The sequence below is a fragment of the Dendrobates tinctorius genome, unplaced genomic scaffold (assembly GCF_039654945.1).
Source record: "Dendrobates tinctorius isolate UK_male_01 unplaced genomic scaffold, ASM3965494v1 ptg000201l, whole genome shotgun sequence".
Classification (NCBI taxonomy): domain Eukaryota; kingdom Metazoa; phylum Chordata; class Amphibia; order Anura; family Dendrobatidae; genus Dendrobates; species Dendrobates tinctorius.
The window spans coordinates 5,085,637-5,108,039 of record NW_027361868.1 but is presented as its reverse complement, the minus strand read 5'-3'; the positions used below and the strand labels follow the sequence as shown (position 1 = coordinate 5,108,039).

At 40.9% G+C, this 22,403-nt stretch overlaps 1 protein-coding gene across 1 annotated transcript in view; it reads right to left on the bottom strand.

Annotated features, from left to right (window-relative positions):
- The window catches only part of USH2A (usherin), a 994,545-nt gene that overhangs the window by 150,304 nt on the left and 821,838 nt on the right, over positions 1 to 22,403 (bottom strand). Inside the window, exons 50-54 of the mRNA XM_073553328.1 lie at positions 16,210 to 16,433; positions 14,363 to 14,513; positions 13,247 to 13,444; positions 7,521 to 7,672; positions 3,719 to 3,917 (exon numbers count right to left, since the gene is read on the bottom strand). Of these exons, the coding sequence (XP_073409429.1) occupies positions 3,719 to 3,917; positions 7,521 to 7,672; positions 13,247 to 13,444; positions 14,363 to 14,513; positions 16,210 to 16,433 (924 nt within the window). The remainder of the gene's footprint in view (positions 1 to 3,718; positions 3,918 to 7,520; positions 7,673 to 13,246; positions 13,445 to 14,362; positions 14,514 to 16,209; positions 16,434 to 22,403) is intronic.

Sequence of the window (22,403 nt, the reverse complement as noted above, 5' to 3'; positions counted from 1 at the left end):
GAATAGGGCTAAGTGACAGCACATGTGAAAAAGACTTGGGTATACTAATAGATCACAGACTGAATATGAGTCAACAGTGTGATGCAGCAGCAAAAAAGGCAAATGCAATTCTAGGATGTATTAACAGAAGCATACAGTCTAGATCACGTGAAGTCATTATTTCCCTCTACTCCTCTTTGGTCAGACCTCATCTGGAATATTGTGTCCAGTTTTGGGCACCACATTTTAAAAAAGACATCAACAAACTGGAGCAAGTTCAGAAAAGAGCGACCAGAATGGTGACCGGTCTGCAAACCCTGTCTTATGAGGAAAGATTGCAGGATTTGGGAATGTTTAGTTTGCAAAAGAGAAGACTGAGAGGAGACTTAATAGCTGTCTACAAATATCTAAAGGGCTGTCACATTGTAGAAGGATCAACTTTATTCTCATTTGCACAAGGAAAGACTAGAAGCAATGGGATGAAACTGAATGGGAAGAGACACAGATTAGATATTAGAAAAAACTTTTTGACAGTTAGAGTGATCAATGAGTGGAACAGGCTGCCACGAGAAGTGGTGAGTTCTCCTTCAATAGAAGTCTTCAAACAGAGGCTGGACAGACATCTGACTGGGATGATTTAGCGAATCCTGCTTTGAGCAGGGGGTTGGACCAGATGGCCCAGGAGGTCCCTTCCAACTCTACGATTCTATGATTCTATGATTCTAAGTGACTATAAGAAACTTTGTGATATAAGTTATCATGGAAATCTGTTTCTTTCTCCACTTTTGAGCCACCTTTTCTCCTTAATCCTGCCTTGTAAACTGGTCAAAGCAAGGCAAACTGCCAGCTCTATGAAATGTCAGAGTGCAAAGCCTATTACACAATATGGGTACGGGAGGGGGAAAAGGAGAGAGGTGCACTCAGCAGAGTTTTAGAGTAGGCAAAACAGGCTGATATTGCTGCAACTTCTTGAAAATATTTTATTTCACTTGAAAGCTGGATTCACAGTTATACTGCTCAATACCTCTGTATAATGTACTTTGTGCTACAAAGAAAGAATAGCAGCCATCCCTCATCCCCTTGTGAGTGTGCTGCGTAGAGGAAACATCATAGCAGCTAGTCTCCTCACACCAACTCAGAGACAATGGAAAATTAGAGATAGAGACTAAAGTAGGGAAAACTAATGAAAAACGTAAAATAATAGTTTTATGATGGTGTAGGATGGGCGAGGGGAGTGCTGATTAGGTGGTGTTGATCCAACAGGACTGGGGGGTGACCCACTTCATGGTGCCGGCAGACATGAGACTGAGACGAGGGTTGTGTCCAACAGATCGGATTTTATTGGCCAATTTTCGGACGACCACCGTACTTCATCACAGGAGTAGTCCACCATTCACTTTTACACACAGACCCAGGTACTTTATCTTTCTTAGTTTCACCGTTCGTGGCGTCCTCTATGGCTCTTCCCCGCTGTGGCTGCCCTAAGCACTTTCACCACAGCGTTTCACCCTTTAGAGTACGCCGTCCACCTGACACTCATGATCTGTCTCTGTCCGCAGCCACTGTCCTTTTTGGGTCACCCCCCGTGACTGTCTCCACTGTCAGTAGCTCTCTGTAGGCCTTTTCCATCTTTCAACCTACTGCAAACTAGTGAGCTCCCTCGGCTGACAGGAACTTCCAGAACCCTCCCTGAACTCTTATACTCTCAGTCCCAGTAGCTCCGCCCACTATCACCTGACAGTAACCTTGGACCAATGGCAGTTACCTTGACCCATGGAAGTTACATAACCTCTCTCTCCTACACTCCCCACTGCCATCTAATGGTCAAATGGCCAAATGTCGCCCCTGGCTCTATATCTCAGCCTACACTGCGCTGCTTCTCTGCCCCTCTTCTTAGGCAGATCCGTCCATCAGACCACCCACAATGGCCAGAAATAATTTTATTCCTCATGTACAAACAGCCACTATGAAATTAGTTCAGAATGATCTGCATAACTAAAGATGCACACAAACGTGATCTGCTCCATTCTGTGTCTGTGTCTTATTTTTAATCTTTAAAGATTCCATAATAACAGGGTCTGTACCACAGGACTGGAGTATAGCAAATGTGGTGCCAATATTCAAAAAGGGGACAAAAACTGAACTTGGAAATTATAGGCCAGTAAGTTTAACCTCAACTGTGGGTAAAATCCTGGAGGGTTTTCTAAGAGATACTATACTGGAGTATCTGGAGAAGAATAACCTTATGACCCAATATCAACATGGGTTTACAAGGGACCGTTCCTGTCAGACTAATCTGATAAGCTTTTATGAAGAGGTAAGTTCCGGACTGGACCAAGGGAATGCAGTGGACGTGGTGTACATGGACTTATCAAAAGCTTTTGATACGGTGCCACACAAAAGGTTGATACATAAAATGAGAACAATGGGGATAGGGGAAAATATGTGTAGGTGGGTTAAGAGCTGGCTCAGGGATAGGAAACAAAGGGTGGTTATTAATGGAGCACACTCAGACTGGGTCACAGTTAGCAGTGGGGTACCACAGGGGTCAGTTTTGGGCCCGCTTCTTTTTAACATATTTATTAATGACCTTGTAGGGGGCATAGAGAGTACAATTTCAATATTTGCAGATGACACTAAACTCTGCAGGGTAATCAATACAGAGGAGGACAATTTTATATTACAGGAGGATTTATGTAAACTAGAAGCTTGGGCTGATAAATGGCAAATGAGCTTTAATGGGGATAAATGTAAGGTCATGCACTTGGGTAGAACAAATAAGATGTATAATTATGTGCTTAATTGTAAAACACTGGGCAAAACAGTCACTGAAAAAGACCTGGGTGTATGGGTGGACGACAAACTCACATTTAGCGGTCAGTGTCAGGCAGCTGCTGCAAAGGCAAATAAAATAATGGGATGCATTAAAAGAGGCATAGATGCTCATGAGGAGAACATAATTTTACCTCTATATAAGTCACTAGTGTGACCACACTTAGAATACTGTGTACAGTTCTGGTCTCCGGTGTATAAGAAAGACATAGCTGAACTGGAGCGGGTGCAGAGAAGAGCGACCAAGGTTATTAGGGAACTAGGGGGTCTGCAATACCAAGACAGGTTATTACACTTGGGGTTATTTAGTTTGGAGAATTGAAGGCTTAGGGGTGATCTTATTACAATGTATAAATATATGCGGGGACAATACCAAGACCTTTCTAATGATCTTTTTACTCTTAGACCTGTGACGGGGACAAGGGGGCATCCTCTACGTCTGGAGGAAAGAAGGTTTAAGCATACTCACAGACGCGGATTCTTTACTGTAAGAGCAGTGAGACTATGGAACTCTCTGCCATATGATGTTGTAATGAGTGATTCCCTACTAAAATTTAAGACGGGACTGGATGCCTTTCTTGGAAAGTATAATATTACAGGGTATATACACTAGTTTCCTTAATATTGCGTTGATCCAGGGAGCTAGTCTGACTGCCGTATGTGGAGTCGGGAAGGAATTTTTTTCCCCAATGTGAAGCTTACTGTTGCCACATGGGTTTTTTTGCCTTCCTCTGGATCAACATGTTAGGGCAAGATAGGATAGGATATGGGTTGAACTAGATGGACTTAAAGTCTCCCTTCAACCTTAATAACTATGTTACTGTGTTACATGGAACAACCTCTTATCACGTGTTACATTGGGAACAATAATGGCAAACAGCCAGTGTTGTTGCGTTCTTGTACGTACCTGACACGGTATATTGCTTATTTCCTGTGCTGCTCACATAGATAATTCCTTTACCGACCTGGTGAACCTGATATTCTCTTATTTCACCATTTGGCTTGTTGGGAGTTGTCCAGCTAAGAAGCAAAGCCGAAGAGTTCACTGCGAGAATAATGGGTGGAGAGATGTTTTCTGGGACTCCTTGTTTAATGGCTGCAGTCACCTTAGACAAACACAAAATGTCGATTAATGTCACTATTTATGTGTGTATCTACAGTCGCATGCAAAACTTTGGGCACCCCTGGTCAAAATTACTGTTATTTTTTGAACAGTTAAGCAAGTTGAAGATGAAATGACCTCTAAAAGGCCAAAAGTTAAAGATGACAAATTTCCTTTGTGTGTATTTTTATATATACAGTATATATATATATATATATATATATATTATAAATATATATTCATCTTTTACATTTTAAAAAGTATAAAAATAGGGAAAATAAGCCTAAACAAATGTTTGGGCACCCTGCATGGTTAGTACCTATTATCACCCCTTTTTCAAGCATCACAGCTTGTAAACGCTTTTTGTAGCCAGCCACGAGTCTTTAAATTCTTGTTTAAGGGATTTTTTTCATTCTTTCTTCCTTGGAAAATTCTTCCAGTTCTGTGAGATTCCTGGGTCATCTTGCATCCTCTGCTATTTTGAGGTCTGGCCACTGTGAGGGCCATTGTAAAACCTTCAGTTTGCACCTTTTGAGGTCATCTATTGTGGATTGTGATGTGTGTTTAGGATCATTATCCATTTGTAGAAGCCATCCTGTTTTCAGCTTCAGCTTTTTTTTTTTTACAGATGATGTTATGTTTGTGTAGGGGTGGTAGAGATGATGTTCTACTGTCTGATACCCCAAGTGGTTAAATGTACTTTATAGTAACGTATGTTATCTGAAAGTAAACCCTCTAGGGCTGCAGTTTAGCCTAGACAGGGTTAAGTGTAACAGCTGTCCCAGATTGGGAATGGGGAACTGCAAATTAGTGCATAAGCCCGGGTAACACACTGAGACAAAGGCCTTTTTAAAGTCCACAAAACAGGCATATATGTTCCCATATTTTGTGTTGTGGACATAACTATGAATGAGGCTGTGCAGATATGGTCGGTAATGCGGTGTTTTGTCATCAGCCCTGCTTGGCTTTTGTTGAGGACGTTATGCTCGGTGAGGAAACTAAGGATTCTCTTGTTCAGGATGTTGTTGAACAGTTTTCCCAGGTTGCTGCAGACACATATGTCTCTGTAGTTGGCAGGGTCATACCTGTCCCCACTATTGTGGACGGGTGTGATCAGGCCTTGATTCCTGGTAGAATGGAAATAGCTGGCACTCGGCACAATATTAAACAGTTTAGCCATTGCAGTCTGTATCTCTGGTGGGCTGTATTTCAGCATTTCTGGCGGGATTCCATCTAGCCCACTAACTTTTCTACTACTTATGGAAGACATTCTCTTTGTAACTTTGTAACTTTTGACCTCTTGTAGTTGACTTTATATTTCACGTCGGACAATTTGGCCATGGTGGACAATATGTCATTGAGTCTTTTGCTGCTTGACTCACTCTTTCTGGATTAGATTTGTACACATAGAAGTGGTGGAGCACCTCCTGGATTCTTGGGTCTGCTGAGGGCCTCTTTATATTTTATTGCTGACGTCTTGGACCATTTATAGGAAGAAGGCAGGTTGAAGAGGTCACTTTGCTGAGGCTTTTTTGTAGATGGTTTCTTTGTAGATTTCATGTACAGAAGAAATTAGATGTGACTAAATGGGTTTGTGGAGTGACTATGAAGGCGCCAATATTTATCAGGTCCATATCTGTAATGGCATAATCTACTACACTCCTTCCTACATGGGAGTTTAGTGTACACCTTCCTAGAGAGTCTTATTTGGTGTGGCAATAAAGAATATAAAGTCCTAAACGTCTACATAAGTTCAGAAGCTTTTTGTCACTTTTGTTGAGTGTACTGTCATAGCTGTTTCTCTACATGTGTACTGAATCGTGGCCGTCAGTCTCTGCTCCAAATATATACAGTAGATGTTTCCTGTGCTCAAAAAAGTCTTTTTCTCTCCCTGTTCTTGCATTGAGGTCTCCGAAGAAGAGAACTTTGCCCAGGGCCTGATAATAGTCGGCTTCTCCATGTAAGATCTAAAAGCTTCCTGGATTGAAGTAAGGTGACTGGTGGTGGTATGTAAGTGGTGCAGAGGAAGACGTCAGACTAAGGCTGGGTTCACACGTAGCGGAGCTCTCGCGGAAATTACTGCGAGAATTCCGGAATTCCATTCCGCGGGAAAATCGCATTTTAAATTCCCGGGATTTTCCCACGGAAAAACTAGCATTTTGCAACTGTAATTAGCTTGCAGAATTGCTAGCATTTTCCAAGCGATCTGTAGCATCGGTTGGAGAACTGATTGACAGGTTGGTCACACTCGTCAAACATAGTGTTTGACGAGTGTGACCAACTTTTTACTATTGAGGCTGCCTATGCGGCTTCAATAGTAAAAGATAGAATGTAAATAATAATATTAAAAAAAATATTGTTATTCTCACCTTCTGACGTCCCGCGCTGCCTTCCCGCCTCTCTCCACGCTCCCGGTCCCAGTAATCCTTTGCGACAATTACCGCGATGACGTCCGTTCTCACGGGATTGCAATGTCTCGCAGTCATTCGCGATGACGTTGCGCGAATGACCGCGAGACTTCACGATCCCGCGAGAACGGACGTCATTGCTCGCAAAGGCTTACTGGGACTGGGAACGTGGAGAGAAGCGGGAAGGCTGCGCGGGACGTCAGAAGGTGAGAATAACAAGATTTTTTATTTTAAATTCTATTTTTTACAGGGATATGGTACCCAAAGCCCGGAGGACAGTCTCCTCTCCTCCGGACTGTGGGTACCATCCGCAAATGTTCTGCTTAATTTTCGCATGGTGTGCACAGCCACATGCGGAAAGTAAGCAGAACAATGCATTCCTATGGGTGCGGGATCGCCGCAATTCCGCGAAATTAATGAGCATGCTGCGTTTTTTACCGCGAAGCAATTCCGCCGCGGTAAAAACCGCAGCATTAGCACAGCATTGCGGAATCCCAAAGGAATGCATGGGATGCTTATTTTTCGCGTTTTCGCTGCAAAATCGCGCGGTTAAAACCGCCACGGAAACGCGAAAAAAGACGCCACGTCTGAACTCAGCCTAAGAGTTGAGGATGGAGCTGCTGATTCTGATCCATATGTAGCTGTCTACTCCCTTTACCGGTTTGATGAACTCGTGGAGCTCTTCTTCATACTAGATCAACATTCCTCCTGAGCTGCAGCACTGTTTGAGTTTTTTATTTTTGAGGGCAGTGACAGATTTCCATTGCGGTTGGAAGAAGGCGTCCTTCAAATATGAGAGACCTTGAGCAGTTTGCAAAAGAAAAGTGGTCCTAAATTCCAGGTAAGAAGTGTAAGAAGCTTATTGATGATTATGGGAAGTGATTGATTGCAGAGATTTATTCCAGAGGGTGTGCAACCAAATATTAAGTTGAAGGTGCTAACAATTCTGTCCTGCCCATTTTGGGGGTTTTGTGAGAAATTATGTCCAATTTGCCTTTGTTATTTTTGGTTTGTTCCAATACACACAAAGGAAATAAACGTGCATATCAAAACATGTATCATTGCAATAATTTTCTGGAAGAAATACTACATTTTCTGGAACAATTTCAAGGATTCCAACACTTTCGGCCATGACTATCTATCTATTCATCCATCCATCCATCCATCCCTTCATCTATGTAATTTCAATGTGAGCCCACCTTAGCACTGTGTGAGCAGCCCACTTCCGTACAAGCCTTCAGTTGGTACGTATATTCTTTATACGGTTGGATTCCTCCTTGATCTTCATAATGTTTCTTAGCCCCTATAAATCGCTGCACTCCATCACGTATGAGCACATAATAAATGATACCTGTAGTAACAGCAATATTAGGATTATTAACCAGAATCATTTATTACAGAAGATTTAGAACAAATGACAATTTATCTATAAGTTACACTTGTTTGCATGCAGGGCCGGGTTAAAGGGGTTGTTCATTGGATAAAAATATTTTTCTCAAAGGGCTCATCCTCTTTAAAACAATAAAAATAGCCTTCACGATTCCGTCTTAATATATTGGAAAAGCCAGTTCAGTCAATGATTGGTTGTACGGGTGGCTCAGCCACCTTGCATTTTTACTGTTTCCTGTGTGTCGAAATGGGACTGGGTAAGCATCAGCACAGTTGATGTTGGGGGTCAGGGAGGGCATTCATTGCTTATTTACTTTTTTAACCATTCTGAGACCTTAAAAAAATAAAAAATCCTTTTAAGTTGGTGGAGAACCCTAGACAAAAAAATTGGTGGAGCCTCTAGCCTCTACTTCAATTCTACCTCCACATCTCAGCTGACCACCTATTTCAGGCCCAAATTAGAAACATGATAAATTTATGTCAACAGGAAGTCAATGATTCCTATTGAGAATCACATGGATGACTGGCCACTTCTTCTTGAGTTGACCACCGCCAAACTAGTGACTACCAAGCAATCGTGGCAGACCTACATAAATAGAGGACTACCAGGAGGCAATGAGCTAGAATTAGCCTGTGGCTTTTCGGCCGGGCACAAAGTATAGGCTTTATGGTACCCACTGGACAACCAGTCCTTCCAGTTCTATCCGTCCTGTTGTAACATTTACAAAAATAACAGAAGATTGTCACGTAAGCATCAACTCTGAGACACGTATCATATATGTCTTCCTTATATCTCAGTCCTGGTTACAAGTGGTACATGTGCTTGTTCACCTCATCAGCACAGCCTGGTAATATATTAGGCTCTATGCTGGGGTGTAACTATTGTGAGTACTGGGGTTGCAGTCATACCTGGACCGTAGAGAATAATGGGGCCCAAAAGGTTCGTTTGAGAACGCTAATTCTGTTAAAGATAGTTGATAGCTTGGGAACGAGTTGGAGATTTTGTAATGGGGCCCCATGAGCCTCAAGCAAATCCACGGGCTCTGTGGCAGGGTGGAAGGACTCATGCTATATTAGATCTGATGAACGATAGGTGCAAAGGGGCCAAGTGGAGCCCATTGATGGTAAAATGGGATCCATCACTGTTTGGTCTTGGCTACTGACTAAAACTTGAGCAAATTAATTAAATCCAAAGCTGTAGAGATAGGGAGAGAAAACCATAAAAACTGAAAAAATTGTACAAACAGTGTGTGACGGCACAACAGAAAAGAAGTTTAGTGTGTGAGGAGCAGAGTGTTGGTTACCACCAGGTACTACCTGTTTTCCCATAGCCAGATATGTTGCGGTTACTATTATATTACTAAGGCTGTGTTTGCGTTACAAAGCTTAAAAGGAGCTGGATACAATTCTAGGAGACTTCAGAGCATTACACATGACTTTTTGAGGCAATTGGAGGCTTTGGAATACTTCTGATTTGCCGTAAATCTAATATGTTGGAAAATTTTCAGTGACGCTGGCAAAATGGAATTTCAAAAGATTGTGAATACTTCAATGTGAAGCGAAAAAAGGAGAAATATGCAGCACTCACCGATGTAGCTGAAAAACTGTGCGTCTTTATTTCAAATAAATTCCATCAATAGATATGTGGACATGCAGGACGTTAGAGGAATGCTAGGGGAGGGAGGTGCCGGACAATGGCCGTTTCGTGATTACTCGCCTCTACGGGTCCAGGACGTTGTCCAGTTTTTCAACTACATCGGTGAGTGCTGCATATTTCTCCTTTTTTCGCTTCACATTGAAATATTCATGTTTTTTCATGCAAGCACCTCCGTTTTTTGACTGAAATATATACCGCAATACTTCAGATAAATAGCTCCGTCTGTTAATGTGGTGATTTGTGTGCCCTAGTATGCCGTCCATCTGTTTGCTCTTTGCTGGGAAATTTCAAAAGATTGGCCTATCACTATTTTTTAAGATACTTAGGGAGCTCCAAACAGCATAAAAAGTCATAATATTGTCCTCCACCACAATAATTTCTTTGTTAAAATAAAAGCACAACATTGTAAAGGTTACCTTTAACCCTTAAATGAATAGATAATTTTTTCGGTTTTGTACTTTTAGCCTTTTTACACAACTTTTGTTTGTTCGTTGTGTATCACCATTTGCCAAGACAACAGGACCCATAACATTTTTATTTTTCCGTTGATTGATCTGTGTGAAACTTTGTTTTTGTATTGAGCTGACATTTTTATTTAATTCATTTTGGGGTACATATGATGTTTTGACTGTTTTTTATTGCATTTTTTAGGGAGGTGAGATGACAAAAAAAGAAATTCTAAGTTTTTTTTATGCTGTTTACCATACAAGTTAATTAATTACTTTCATATTTTGATAGACTGGACTTTTACTGATGCGCAGATACCAAACATGTTTATTTTTGCTTACATTTTTTTTAACATTTTTAATGGGGGAATATGAATTTTTCTATTTTTATTTCTTTATATTTTCAAAAAGTTTTTGTTATATTTTACATCAGTTTTTTTGTCCACTAAGGGCAATTGAATCTGTGATCGTTTAAGCGCTTATACTATATATACTGAAATATCACAGTATTGCAGTATACAGGAAAAATCATTGTTTCCTATGGAGGTCACTTCACAGATGTACCAAAATGCAGCCATGGGACCTTCAATAGGCCTGTTGGTACCCCACAATTGCGGCATCTAAATGCAGAGCTGTTATGTAAAAAACTTGTGCCAATGAAAAAGCCTGTGAGTCCTGCTTGCCCCACTCACTGATAGAGAAGGCTATGAGACCTGCATTCACTGCCCACTTGTAAAAGTCTGAGTCCTGCTTGCCCCTCACACTGTTTTTCAAAGTCTGAGTCCGCTTTCCCCTTCCACTGTTACTCAAAGTTTATGACTTCTGTTTGCACCACCCAATGTAATATAAAGACTGAATCTTATTTGCCCCTCGCACTATTACACAAAGTCTGTGAGGCCTGCTTGCTCCACTCACTATTTCTCTAAGCCTGTGCATCCTGCTTGCCCCACCTACTGTTACACAAAGCATGTAAGTCCTGTTTGCCCCACATACTGTTACTAAAAGCCTGTGAGTCCTACTTGCTCTACCCACTGTTCCACAAAGCTTGTGACTCTTGCTTCACCCTTCCACTAGAAATAGCCAGTGAGCACAGGTTTCGATTGTAAGCTCTTCAGTGTTCACTCTCATATAGGGAAACTTGTTAAATAATGGTTAGCGGAAGGGGCAAGCAAGACTGACAGGCTTTGTGTAACAGTGGATGGGCCAAGAAGGACTCACAAGTTTTTAGTAACAGTGGATGGAGCAAGCAGGACTCACTAACTTTGAGTAACATTGATGGGGTAAGCAGGACTCACAGACACAGACTTTGTGAAACAGTAAATGGGGCAAACAGGACTCACAGGCTTTGTGTAACAGTAGGTGGGGCAAGCAGGATCCCCAGGCTTTGATAAATAGTGGGTGAAGCAAGCAGGCCTCACAGGGTTTGTGTAATAGTGGATGGAGCAAGCAGGCCTCATAGGTTTTGTGTAATAGTGGGTGGAGCAAGCAGGCCTCACAGGGTTTGTGTAATAGTGATAGAGCAAGCAGTACTCATAGGTTTTGTGTAATAGTGGGTGGAGCAAGCAGGACTCACAGGGTTTGTGTAACAGTTTAAGGGGCAAGCAGGACTTTCATGCTTTGTATAACAGTGGGTAGGGCAAACAGAAGTCACAGGCTTTGTGCAACAGTGTGAGGGGTAAGCAGGACTCACATGCTTTGTGTAACAGTGTGTGGGGCAAGCAGAATTCAAGTTTTGTGTAACAGTATGAGGGGCAAGCAGGACTCAGGCTTTGTAGAACAGTGGGTGGGGAAAGCAGAACTCAGCATTTGTGTAACAGTGGGAGGGGCAAGCATTACTCAGGCTTTGTGTAATGTGGTGCCCCTGAGGCTCAGTCGCCACAGAGGTCCTGCACCTTCTCCTAAGGTGTGGTGCCCCACCATCCAGGTAAGTTGGAGGCTCCTGACCACGCTCCAACACTCGCACCCCACACAATAGAGTAGTTCAGCAAAACCACATTGCGGCTCCTTGCTTAGAGAGAAGCAGAGCACCTTTGGTGGTTCCCTGCTTGGAACACTAAACGTGCTGGGAGGTGGGTGGAGTTGAGAATACATATAAAAGAGTGGGAAGGTTTTAGGACTGAGGTTCAGTCAGACGGAGAGACTGGGAGAGGAAGCCACTCGGAGAGGAGTGGGGATCCCTGGAAGAGGGATGGAGGAAGGAGTGCTGCAGCTGCCTCAGTGATCTGAGCCAGCTGGCACGGGAAAGGAAAGAAGGAGAAAGACATTGAACTGAAGCCTGAGCTTCCATAGGAGGGAAAGACAAGTACGGAACATAGGAGTAAAAGAGAACACAGAGGACGTGGGTTAGAGGAAGAACCCTGCCTAGAAGTTCTAAGCGCAAGGCCGGGGCCCGGTCCCCGAGGTTGTATGGACACTAATGGTTCTGCAGCAGACACCGGTGGAGTAGTGGGCTGTAAATGCACTCCTCCCATCTAAGACTTGAGAGCACAACAGCAACATGGATAGAGAGCCGGGACTCAGGAGTAGAGAGTCCCCGAAGCAGGCTACAGCTATCTGCCATACAAGTAGAGTTCTTGGGAACATCTGTCAGGAGGAACTCCAGTGTAACTCAGTACTAGGAGATCTTCACACTTAAAGGCGCTATAGAGGAAACGTTCAGAAAAGGCACATAAGTTGGCGGAGTGTTGGAAGGGAGAATTCCATCTTGCCTGGAGGTTGACTGAGTCCCTGACCCGGAGGACACGGCACAGAAGCGGGCACTACAGACTGTGAGTAAAGCTTTGGAACTACATGCCCTGGTGTCCTCCATTCCTTCCTGCGTCCGTCTGCCTGGCACTGCTACATCCCCTGCGCCAAACACTACACCATCTATGTGTCTCCACATCTACACTGTCCTGGGACAAGAGCCCTGCCTGTGGAGGGCTATAACATCATTGCTGCACCACACCATCTGTCCCGAAGGATCTGTCAGCAGCGTCGGCCTAACACCTCCCTTGCTGAACACCACAGGTGGCGTCACAAACTATTCATATAACTACATTACACCATTTCCATTCCCCGCCATTGCTTGGGCGCCCGGGGCCACGGACCGGGTCACCGCTGCTGTGACACATCCCGCTGACACCGGCCCGGTACCGAGTACCCCACGGCTCCGGGAGGGCGACCCAGTAACAGTGTGAGGGGCAACCATGACTCAGGCTTTGTGTAACAGTGGGTGGGGCAAACAGAAGTCACAGGCTTTGATTAACATTAAAAGGGTCAAGCAGGACTCACAGGCTTCTTACTACTACATCAGTTAAATTAGTTTTTTATTTAAACATACAGAGTCAAATAATATAAAACTACATATCTCTAATTTCAACCTTCTCTCTTCTATCCTATGACGTCAGATAGAAGAATGTTGGGAATTATAACATTGAAGCATTATACATACCATTCCGCTTCCTAGGTTCCTGCCAGCTCAGCGAGATGATACCTTCCCGATTTTCCGATACAGTCCATCTTGGAGGGCTCAGTCTTTGAGGTATATCCTGATTAGTAGTGAATCTACTCACATTACTAAAACTGGAGCCAAAACTATTCCAGGTTGATATTCGATATTCGTAGGTTGTGAAAGGGTCCAGCCCAGTATCTGAAAGGCAAAACAATATTTACAGCACTTTGTAAAAAATATTATTTATTTAAGTCAGTGGGTCCGGTTGATAACACCCACCAGTACTAATAATTGGGGATGTTTTGCTACTCTAGGGAATCTAGGGACCTTTATAATATCAAACATGGAGAGAGGGAAGTCCCCCGACACAGAGGGGACTTCATTTTTTATTTTCACATTTGATCAGGATCTATGGTTGCTTTATCTCTGCCACCTGACGCTGATCTAAAAACTCCGAACCCAAGTATAATATTAAATACTGTGCTCGTATAAAAATGACATATATTACTGTATATAAATGTATAATAAACCACTGCTGGTGTCTGCCAGAAAAACAAATGTGCTGCTCAGATTTACTATTAATTAGGCGAGTGACAAACAGGCAGAGGAGGAGTAATAATATAGGAACAACATAAAAATATTAATAAATTCTAAAATATATATATATATATATATATATATATATATAAGCAAGCAAAAGAAATAAAATAAATAAATAAAAAATATATTAGTATTTAAAGGTGAATGCTGGTATCTAAAAAAATAGACAAATGTCAGATATGACTTCCTGTATATGATAAGTGGGGGGCCCCTTTAATTAGACATGTCGCTATAAACTTGGGGGTCTCTCTGCAAAAGTATGAATGGAAGGACCAAAAAAAAAAAATCACCCTTTAGCAAACTCCTCTCAGTAAAGAGCCGTTCTCTTCTGGGCTCTGGTTTATAGAAGGCTTTCCATTGGCTTTTTTTTTTCCAGGAGAAGTTAATGAGGGTTGTTGTCCACAGATTTGGAGAGGAAAAAAGTAAAAAAAAAATTTATTAATATGTATTTACCAGTAAAAAAATATTGGTCTGATGTTCCAGCGTAAACGACTTCCTCATCTGTCCAGCAGTTACCATCCTCCTCCTCCACTGCGCGGCTTTTATCACTTATTACGCCTCTTACTGAGAAACAAGAATCAGCGCTGGCGTTAAAATGACACTGCCCACAGTGTGCCGAGCCCGACCGTGAGAGCGGGCACACGGCACCAGATCTGCAACCGCCGCCCTTCAGAGAAAAACAAATAGAAACGTAAAAAAAGTCAACTTTTAGAGTAAATAACTAAAATGTATAAATAAGTTTCCCAGCAAAATAAAATGCTGCGCATCATATAAGGCAGTGTTCACATGAGCATTAGAGATGCCCATCCCATGGTAGCAGTGGACAGATTCTGTCACATTTAACTGGAAGAAGAGGAAGAGTAGCGCAGGATGTCGCTTATTCTCCCTCTTTAGAACATCAGACTCTAAGGAACCAAGAGGACTTGACTATAGGTCAGTGCTTCCTCTGACACTGGTGGGGTGTGATAGGCAATAAAGATAGATAATAGATAGATAGAAAGATAGATAGATGATAGATAGATGATAGATAGATGATAGATAATAGATAGATAATAAATAGATAATACATAAATAATAAATGAGAGATAGATAGATAATAGATAGAAGATAGATAGATAGATAATAGATGATAGATAGATAGATAAATAATATATGATAGATAGATAATAGATAGATAGATGATAGATAGATAGACAGATAATAGATAATAGATAGATAATAGATAGATAGTTAATAGATAATATATAAATAATAGATGATAGATAGATAGATAATAGATAGATAGATGATAGATAGATAGATGATAGATAGATAATAGATAGATGATAGATAGATAGATAATAGATAGATAGATGATAGATAGATAATAGATATATGATAGATAGATAATAGATAGATAATACATAAATAATAGATGATAGATAGATAGATAGATAATAGATAGATAGATGATAGATAATAGATGATAGATAGATAATAGATGATAGATAAATAGATAGATGATAGATAGATAATAGATGATAGATAGATAATAGATGATAGATAGATAATAGATAGATAGATAATAATATATAAATAATAGATGATAGATAGATAGATAATAGATAGATAGATAGATGATAGATGATAGATAGATAATAGATAGATGATAGATAGATAATAGATAGATAGATGATAGATAGATAATAGATAGATGATAGATAGATAGATAATAGATAGATAGATGATAGATAGATAATAGATATATGATAGATAGATAGATAGATAATAGATAGATAATACATAAATAATAGATGATAGATAGATAGATAATAGATAGATAGATGATAGATAATAGATGATAGATAGATAATAGATGATAGATAAATAGATAGATGATAGATAGATAGATAATAGATGATAGATAGATAATAGATAGATAGATAGATAGATAGACAGATAGATAGATGATAGATAGAGTTGATCAATGGATATACTCTATAAACGGTATATACATAGTGGTATAGATGTATAGGGAAAATGGATAGAAATGATACATGATAGCTATATAGATAGATATTCAATTATCAATCTATTATCTATCGTTCTTTCTATTATCTATTTTCTATCTATATATTATTTATTTATTATCTATATATCACTATCATCTATCTACTGAATATACTGTATCTATTATCTATCTATGTATCTGTCCTTCTTGAGAATATCTATTGTATCTCTATCACTCTATGGAGTTTGATCATAAATAACTTTTCGAACTTTCATCCCAATGCATCGGTCACATCATGGAAACTTCTAAAACCCTCCTTACAGAAATAGGCCGGTTATCGGAGCATTGAGGAGACATGGCTTTCTTTAATTACCGTGATAAAGCTTTCTGTCGATGGCTTGTCAGAACAAACATGAGTCACTGGATTATATCCAACTCCTTTACAGCATTGCTCGTCTTCGGTAATCAGCTCAGTTTCACAGCATTTTAATGGAATTCCATTATTTAACTTTAGATGAGCTTTAAATTGTCCATTAGGTCCCGAACAGCAGGTCGTGTCTGACACATTCACATAGTCTTGGCCGCAGCAGGACATTCCTACAAAGTGCAATTACATATATGACCGTCAAAAAGTTATATGTATAAGAACGATATATATGACGCACTATGTAAGCGAGACATGGGCCGAACAAGGGATTTAGAAACCTTCCATATGATCTATTCAACCAGAGATTGAAGCTTCTGGGTCCCTCCAACTTTACCGGCCCCACTTACAATACTGCAACCTCTGCAACCGTATAACTACGCAATGGGCAATAAACAAGTTGAATCCCTGTGGTATTATAAAGGCATGTGCAAGCGTGAACTAAAGGGGTTATATGGAATGAAAATTGAAATCTTTTTTGTCATAGGCAGTTGGAGCACCACATCCATGTATTTGCCTACACATGGCACTTCGGACACTTTTCAAGTTAAATAGTCTTAGTTGTAGTACCAGGCATAGCCACGACTGTGTATATGGCGCTGTGCTGAATAAACAATGAAATGGCTCCAGTGAAAGTGGTGGGTTATTGGGGGTCATCGGATGGGCCATCAATATTTACATCAAGAAAAGGTATGATAAATGAATGATTCCTATGAGTCTCAATGATATTGAGAATCATAGAATCATAGAATCGTAGAGTTGGAAGGGAGCTCCTGGGCCATCTGGTCCAACCCCCTGCTCAAAGCAGGATTCGCTAAATCATCCCAGACAGATGTCTGTCCAGCCTCTGTTTGAAGACTTCCATTGAAGGAGAACACACCACTTCTCGTGGCAGCTTGTTCCACTCATTGATCACTCTGTCAAAAGTTTTTTCTAATATCTAATCTGTGTCTCCTCCCATTCAGTTTCATCCCATTGCTTCTAGTCTTTCCTTGTGCAAATGAGAATAAAGTTGATCCTTCTGCAATGTGACAGCCCTTTATATATTTGTAGACAGCTATTAAGTCTCCTCTCAGTCTCCTCTTTTGCAAACTAAACAATCCCAAATCCTGCAACCTTTCCTCATAAGACAGGGTTTGCAGACCGGTCACCATTCTGGTCGCTCTTTTCTGAACTTGCTCCAGTTTGTTGATGTCTTTTTTAAAATGTGGTGCCCAAAACTGGACACAATATTTCAGATGAGGTCTGACCAAAGAGGAGTAGAGGGAAATAATGACTTCACGTGATCTAGACTGTATGCTTCTGTTAATACATCCTAGAATTGCATTTGCTTTTTTTGCTGCTGCCTCACACTGTTGACTCATATTCAGTCTGTGATCTATTAGTATACCCAAGTCTTTTTCACATGTGCTGTTGCTTAGGCCTATTGCTCCCATTATGTATATGCTTTTTTCATTTTTATTGCCCAGATGTAGTACTTTGCATTTCTCCCTGTTAAAAACCATTGTGTTAGTTGCTGCCCACTTCTCCAGTTTATTTATATCTTTTTGAATCCTCTCTCTCTTCTCTAGTATTAGCTATCCCTCCTAGCTTTGTGTCATCAGCAAATTTAATCAGTTTACCCTCAATTCCTTCATCTAAATCATTGATAAAGATGTTGAACAATACAGGGCCCAGGACAGAGCCCTGTGGTACCCCACTTGAGACATTCTTCCAACTGGATGTGCAGCCATTTACGACCACTCTTTGGGTCCGATCACTAAGCCAGTTATGAATCCACCTAACAGTTGCCTTGTCCATTCCATACTTAGTCATTTTTTTTAATAAGGATTGTATGAGATACTTTGTCAAATGCTTTGCTGAAGTCAAGATATACTATATCTACAGCATTTCCTTGATCCACCCAATCAGTGATTCCGTCATAGAAGGAAATTAAGTTAGTCTGACATGACTTATTAGTTACAAACCCATGCTGACTCTGTTTAATCACTTCATTCTTATCCAGGTACTGACATACATGTTGTTTAATAATTTGTTCAAAGATCTTTCCTGGTATAAAAGTCAGACTCACCGGCCTATAGTTGCCTGGGTCCGCCTTCTTCCCCTTTTTGAAGATAGGAACAACATTTGCTCTTCTCCAGTCTTCTGGGACTTCTCCTGTTCTCCAAGAATTTTCAAAGATTATGGAGAGTGGTTCAAAAATTTCTTCTGCTATCTCCTTCAGTACTCTGGGGTGTAATTCATCTGGACCTGGAGACTTGAATTCATTTAGGTTAGCTAAGTGTTTCCTCACTATCTTTCTGTTTATAGATATCTTGGATTATTCTAGTCCCTTAATAGGACACTGAAGAACAGTTGATGTTACTTTTCCTTTCTGAGAGAAAACAGATGCAAAATAGGAATTTAAAAGTTCAGCCTTCTCAACATCCTGTCTTACCATTTCATCATTTTCATCCTGTAAAAATCCTACAACATCTTTGACTTTTCTTTTACGTTTGACATATCCCCAAAATCCTTTATTATTGCTTTTGACATCTCTTGCAAGCCTCAATTCATTGTCAGCTTTAGCTAATCTGATTTGTGCCCTGCAGGTTCTGCAGACAGCAGATATGCCTCCCTCTTTCCATTTCATAAACTTTTTTTCTTCCTTTTTAGCATGTGCTTAAGTTCTGTGTCTGGCTTCCTTAAATGCTTCCTATGCTTCCCTCTTTTCAGAATTGTTAACAATTGTGCTTTGAGAATTTCATTTTTCAAGATTTCCCATCCTTCCTGGACATTTTTGTCTTTAAGGATATCCAGCCATTGGATCCCTCCAATTCTCTTTCTGAATCCCTTAAAATCTGCCTTTCTGAAATCTAACCTTGACGTCTGAGTCTTCACAGGTCTTCCTCCTCTAGTTATCCAAAATTCTAAAATAGCATGGTTGCTACCTCCTAGGGTCCCAGCCACTTTTACCTCCTCAACCATTTCCTCCCTGTTTATAAGGATTAGATCCAAGGTAGCAGTTCCCCTTGTTTTCTCCCCTAGCTTTTGGAAGATAAAGTTGTCAGCAAGAGAGGATAAGAATTTCCTTGACCTGTTAGTTTTGCCTGAGAGAGATTCCCAACAAATGTCTGGATAGTTGAAATCTCCCATGACAACTATGTCATATTTTTGGAGAACTTGGCCATTTGATGCATAAAGAGTTCATCCATATCTTCAGCTTGCACAGGCGGCCTGTAGTAAATGCCTACAATGGTGTCCTTTCCATTGTTCTGTCCTTGTATTCTTACCCAAACAGTTTCCACAGAACTCCCAGTCTCTGAAGCTTCAATCTCTGTGCAGATATACGCGTTTCTAACATACAATGCGACACCTCCTCCTCGTTTATCAAGAGGTGTCCCAAAGTATCAAGAGGGAATGGAGCAGCAGTGAGCATGTGCAACCACCTTTCTCTAAACACTATATATATTGTGATTGAACACATTCATATAGAGTTCTTTGGGTTCCCCATCATTGGTCATCTTAGCAATCTCTTTAAAAAAGATCAGTTGCGGAGAGACCAGTTTTTCCTCTAGTTTTATTCTCACTACACCCTAGAGTATTTAATTTTTTGTATTTTTTAAATCTGCCGTACGGTTTCAGAGATACAGGCCTTTTTATTTAGTGCTAATTTTTATGGTCTATTCCTAGGGGGCGTGTCTCACAGAGTAAATATGCAGATCAGCTTAAAGACACACCCCAGAGGATCCCGTGAGCCACAACCTCTTAGAAAACACCATAAAAATTAGTAATAAGTGAAAAGGCCCATATCTCTGGAACTGTGTGGCAGATTTAAAAAAAGAACAAAAACGGGAATACTCAGCAGAGCATCAGGAATAACAAGAGCAAGAACTGGACTCTGTTTACTTGGCACCAGGTCCTCTTTAAGGGCCCCTTAATTGCTATATCCATTTCAACTGATATTTTTAGGCTAAAGTGTCATTTTTTAAGACAGACAGCCTTCTGACGCCATCCCCCCCGAAGCCGGCGATATTCTTCTTCTTCTCAGATTTGATGACATTTACGACAGATCTCAAGAAACAAATCATAAAAACTCATAAATGCGATGCAGATAGCTGGAAAGGGCCACCGACAGACAGACTGTAATTTTCATAATGAACCATTGCAGGTTGAGAGAGAGAGAGAGAAAAAAGGAGAAAACAATAGATGTTACGGAAAAATTCTATCTGTGACAGAATCGGAAACTTCAGCCAAGAATTCAGTCGCCTAACACAAAATGACTCCCTTTCTAGTTTCTTTAGTAAACCATTACTTTTTTTTTTTTTAATTATTATCAACCTTGTTCCAGTGTGATAAATTGCTAATTACTTAATACCCTAATCAGCGTTCATTCTTTGCAAAGATAAACTGTGACAGGGCCATTAATTTAAATAGTAATTTCACTTAATAGCCAGAACGGCGCACCAGATTTTTATGCAGCATTTTCTGAAGACTGCATCCATCACGGAAATATTCTGACATAAAGATGTCTGACATGCACTAACTCACTTAGGGAGAGCAGATGTTGCGGAGCAGAGTTTGATCGTAATTCCCATAGTGCATCACTTCAGCATGAATGAACTGCAAATGCAGAGCTAGACAATTGTGCCGAGCTGCATTGTGTAGCCTCTGACCCCTGCCTAATTCATCACATGTTCTCCAGCACTTGACTTTTGATCTGTAACATCAGAGGGGAATTTTTCGCTCAACCACAACAAAAAACAAAATAGGTTCAGGACCCCACAATTATATCTTCTGCGCCAACCTGAAGACTAAAAAAGTATGTGTGTTGTGTGTTACGTATGGTTGTCAGTGGGTGAGTATCTAAACGTAGCACTACAGAGCGCCAATTAAGGTTGAGCAAAAACATTAGCAGTACTTTCCTCCGGCAGCCAAGTTCATGGTTGCCGGACCAGAGCCCTACGAAACTCCTCTTACTTTCCTGGACCAGACAATTATATCTTCTGTGCCAACCTGAAAACTAAAACAGTATGTGTGTTGTGTGTTATGTATGGTTGTCAGTGGGTGAGTATCTAAATGTCGGGCTACAGGGGACCAATCACAGTTAAGCAAAAAGATTAGCAGTACCTTAGTCCAGTAGCCACATCGGCGGTTCATGGTTACCGGACCAGAGGCCTTTGAATCTCCTCCTACTTTCCGGCATCCCTAGCGCATCTGCTGGACCCCACAATTATAGCTTCTGTGTTAACCTGAAGACTAAAAGAGTATGTGTGTTGTGTGTTATGTATGTTTGTCAGTGCGTGAATATCTAAACGTAGGGCTAAAGAGCACCAATTACGGTTGTGCAAAAACATTAGCAGTACCTTAGTCCAGTAGTCACTTCGGCAGTTCATGGTTGCCGAACCAGAGCCCTATGAACCTCCTCCTACTTTCCGGCAACCCCAGTCCATCTTTTGATTAGTAGACTAATCGTTGCAGCTCGAAGAGATGTTGGTGGTTAGAAGAAGGTGGTGGGCCTCTGGTGAGGCAGCCTTGGACCAGGGTTCTATGAACCTCCATTCTACTTGCCAACATCTCCAGTACATCTGCTGATTAGTTGACCTGGCACAACGCAATCGTTGCAGTTGGCAGGTAGGAGGAAATGTCAGGGCTCTGGTCCGACTGCTATGGACTACAGACGTAACCACTGGACCAGGGTCTTGTGATTCATTATTTTTCTACTCTAGTACAAATCAATGATCTAACAAGGTGATTGACTCTCTTTTCAAGCTATTTAGGGATCGAAAGATTGTTAGAAAAACATTTGGTCTCCATACATTTTGCATAATGTCGGCAGCACGTCCCTGATATGTAGGCAGATGTACTGATGAAAAGTATGATTTTAAGGCTCAGATAAATGATCCAATCAGCTGCTGAATTAGTGTTTTGCTCGTTTCTTTAATTGATTGGTGCTATGTTTATACAAGTCAATGAGCTGGAGCGAGCATCCTTACAAACCAGAGTTTGGTCAATTATCAACCCATGTTAAGGAGCCTTAAAAGTATTGGTCACCAGATTCCATTGTGAAAGTGGAAGAACAGTGGGTATCTAAAAGTAGGGCTACAGAGTACCAATTATGGTTGAACAATAAGATTTCCAGTATCCTAGTCCAGTAGCCACAT